General features: G+C 47.3%; 1 protein-coding gene across 2 annotated transcripts in view; it reads right to left on the reverse strand.

The window, feature by feature from the left end:
• Positions 1 to 1534, reverse strand: part of UTP6 (UTP6 small subunit processome component) — a 41005-nt gene extending 39471 nt beyond the window's left edge. For both annotated transcript variants that reach the window (XM_023182864.1, XM_023182863.1), the window contains exon 1: positions 1305 to 1534. In XM_023182864.1, the coding sequence (XP_023038632.1) occupies positions 1305 to 1396 (92 nt within the window). In that variant the 5' untranslated portion in view covers positions 1397 to 1534. The remainder of the gene's footprint in view (positions 1 to 1304) is intronic.
• Between the last annotated feature and the right edge of the window lie 299 nt (positions 1535 to 1833).

Consider the following 1833-nt stretch of genomic DNA (forward strand, 5'->3'; position numbering starts at 1 on the left):
CAAAAAAAAAAAAAAAAAAAAAAAAAAAAAAAAAAAACTTTATACCATTTATGCACGGTATTTTTTTCTTCTTTCTTTTTTTTTTTTTGAGACAGTGCCTCACTCTGTCGGCCCAGACTGGAGTGCAATGGCAAGATCACAGCTCACTGCAACCTCTGCCTCTTGGGTTCAAGCGATTCTCCTGCCTTAGCCACCTGAGTAGCTGGGACTACAGGCGCCTGCCACCACGCTCGGCTAATTTTTGTATTTTTAGTAGAGATGGGGTTTCACCACATTGGCCAGGCTGGTCTCGAACTCCTGATCTCACGTGATCCACCCGCCTCGGCCTCCCAAAGTGCTGGAATTACAGGCGTGAGCCACCGTGCCCGGCTGGTATTAATAAAGACTTCTTTTACACCGAGTTCAGGTCACTTTGATTTTAATAATAAATCTCTTTCCGAAATTCCTCTCATTTGAGTTCTCAACATGTAAATTTTTTAAAAACTCTAAATTGCGTCTGCCCTAAAAGGTTTATTACTACGAAGGACTTATGGGAGAAGATTCAGAGTCCTTAGCTAAGGAGAGAACACATGACAAGCACACTTTAGTAGAATTTAATGCAAGATGTGCAAGACAGGTGTCTTTAGTAATGGTAACAATAACATTTACTGAGCACTTTCTAAGCATCCACACTGCTATGTTCTGTTTCAGTAACCAATGCTTACTTTGAAGCTCTGAGTCGCATTACTACATTCAGACGTTGCAAAACAAAGCAACAATCACAGAAACCATTAAAAACTATTAAACATAATTTTAACTCGCAACTGAATGTCTACTATGTGCCAGGCGCTAGTGGTTAGGCTCTGGAGTAGCATATGAAACTGATTTCAACGGTCCCCACCTTCAAGTCTAGTTAGAAACTTATTCACTACCGCTGCACTCTGTTCCCATCCCTAGAGCAGTACAAGCTACTGCAATCACCTTACAGTACACTGTTATCAAAATATTTAATGAGTCTATCTCCCCCACCACATACAGCCCAATTAGCTCCTAATGAGCAGGAATCCTGGGTTTAATCACCGTTACGACCCTAAGACTCGGCTCCATGAAAGGCTTGTCAATATGTCGGATGGGTAAGTAGACGGACGGATAACCTTGCAACGAATGAGAAATTAATTCTGGACATCACCGAAAACGGGAAATGGGCTTCCGCCACGTTAGAAAAATAAACACAGGTCGAGCGTCCCCACACCGGGCCCCTGCCACACACTCCCAACCTCCCCTCAGGCCGCCTTAGCTCTTCCCTCTCCCTAACCCTCTCTCACTTAATCTCCGCATGACTGAACAGTCCAATGCGCTCCAGCTGTTCCAATTCCGCGAGCCGATCTTCTATGCGCTCCTGAATTATCTCTGCCATGAGGTCCAAACTCTACAACCCCGTGGGGAGCTCCTAAACAGCAAACACGAGTAGGAAGCTACCGATTTCAAGTTCGGAGATCCAGCCCTATCACCTACGCGTCCGGACGTAACGTGCTCCTTAGGTCCCGCCTTTTCCGCTTCCGCCGCCTCCGCAGTAGGGGAAGGCCCTTCGGCTTCTACAGCCACTGTCTCCTCCCTGTGGCCGATTGTAGGATTGCAGCGAGAATCCCCCCTGGTCTTGGGCCGGACGACTCTAGCGGACAGGAGTTGAGGGGCGGGGCTAGACGGGAGGTGGGGCTAAGTGCGCGCGCGCCGCTAGACTTGGACCGCGATGGGGAAAAGCGCCTCCGGGCATCGAGAGGTGGGCTACCAAAGCCTAAAAGAGACACAAGATGTATTTTCTGCAGAATATTGTCCATTTTCATTGTGCTCCCA

Source organism: Piliocolobus tephrosceles, chromosome 16, assembly GCF_002776525.5.
Source record: "Piliocolobus tephrosceles isolate RC106 chromosome 16, ASM277652v3, whole genome shotgun sequence".
Taxonomy (NCBI): Eukaryota; Metazoa; Chordata; class Mammalia; order Primates; family Cercopithecidae; genus Piliocolobus; species Piliocolobus tephrosceles.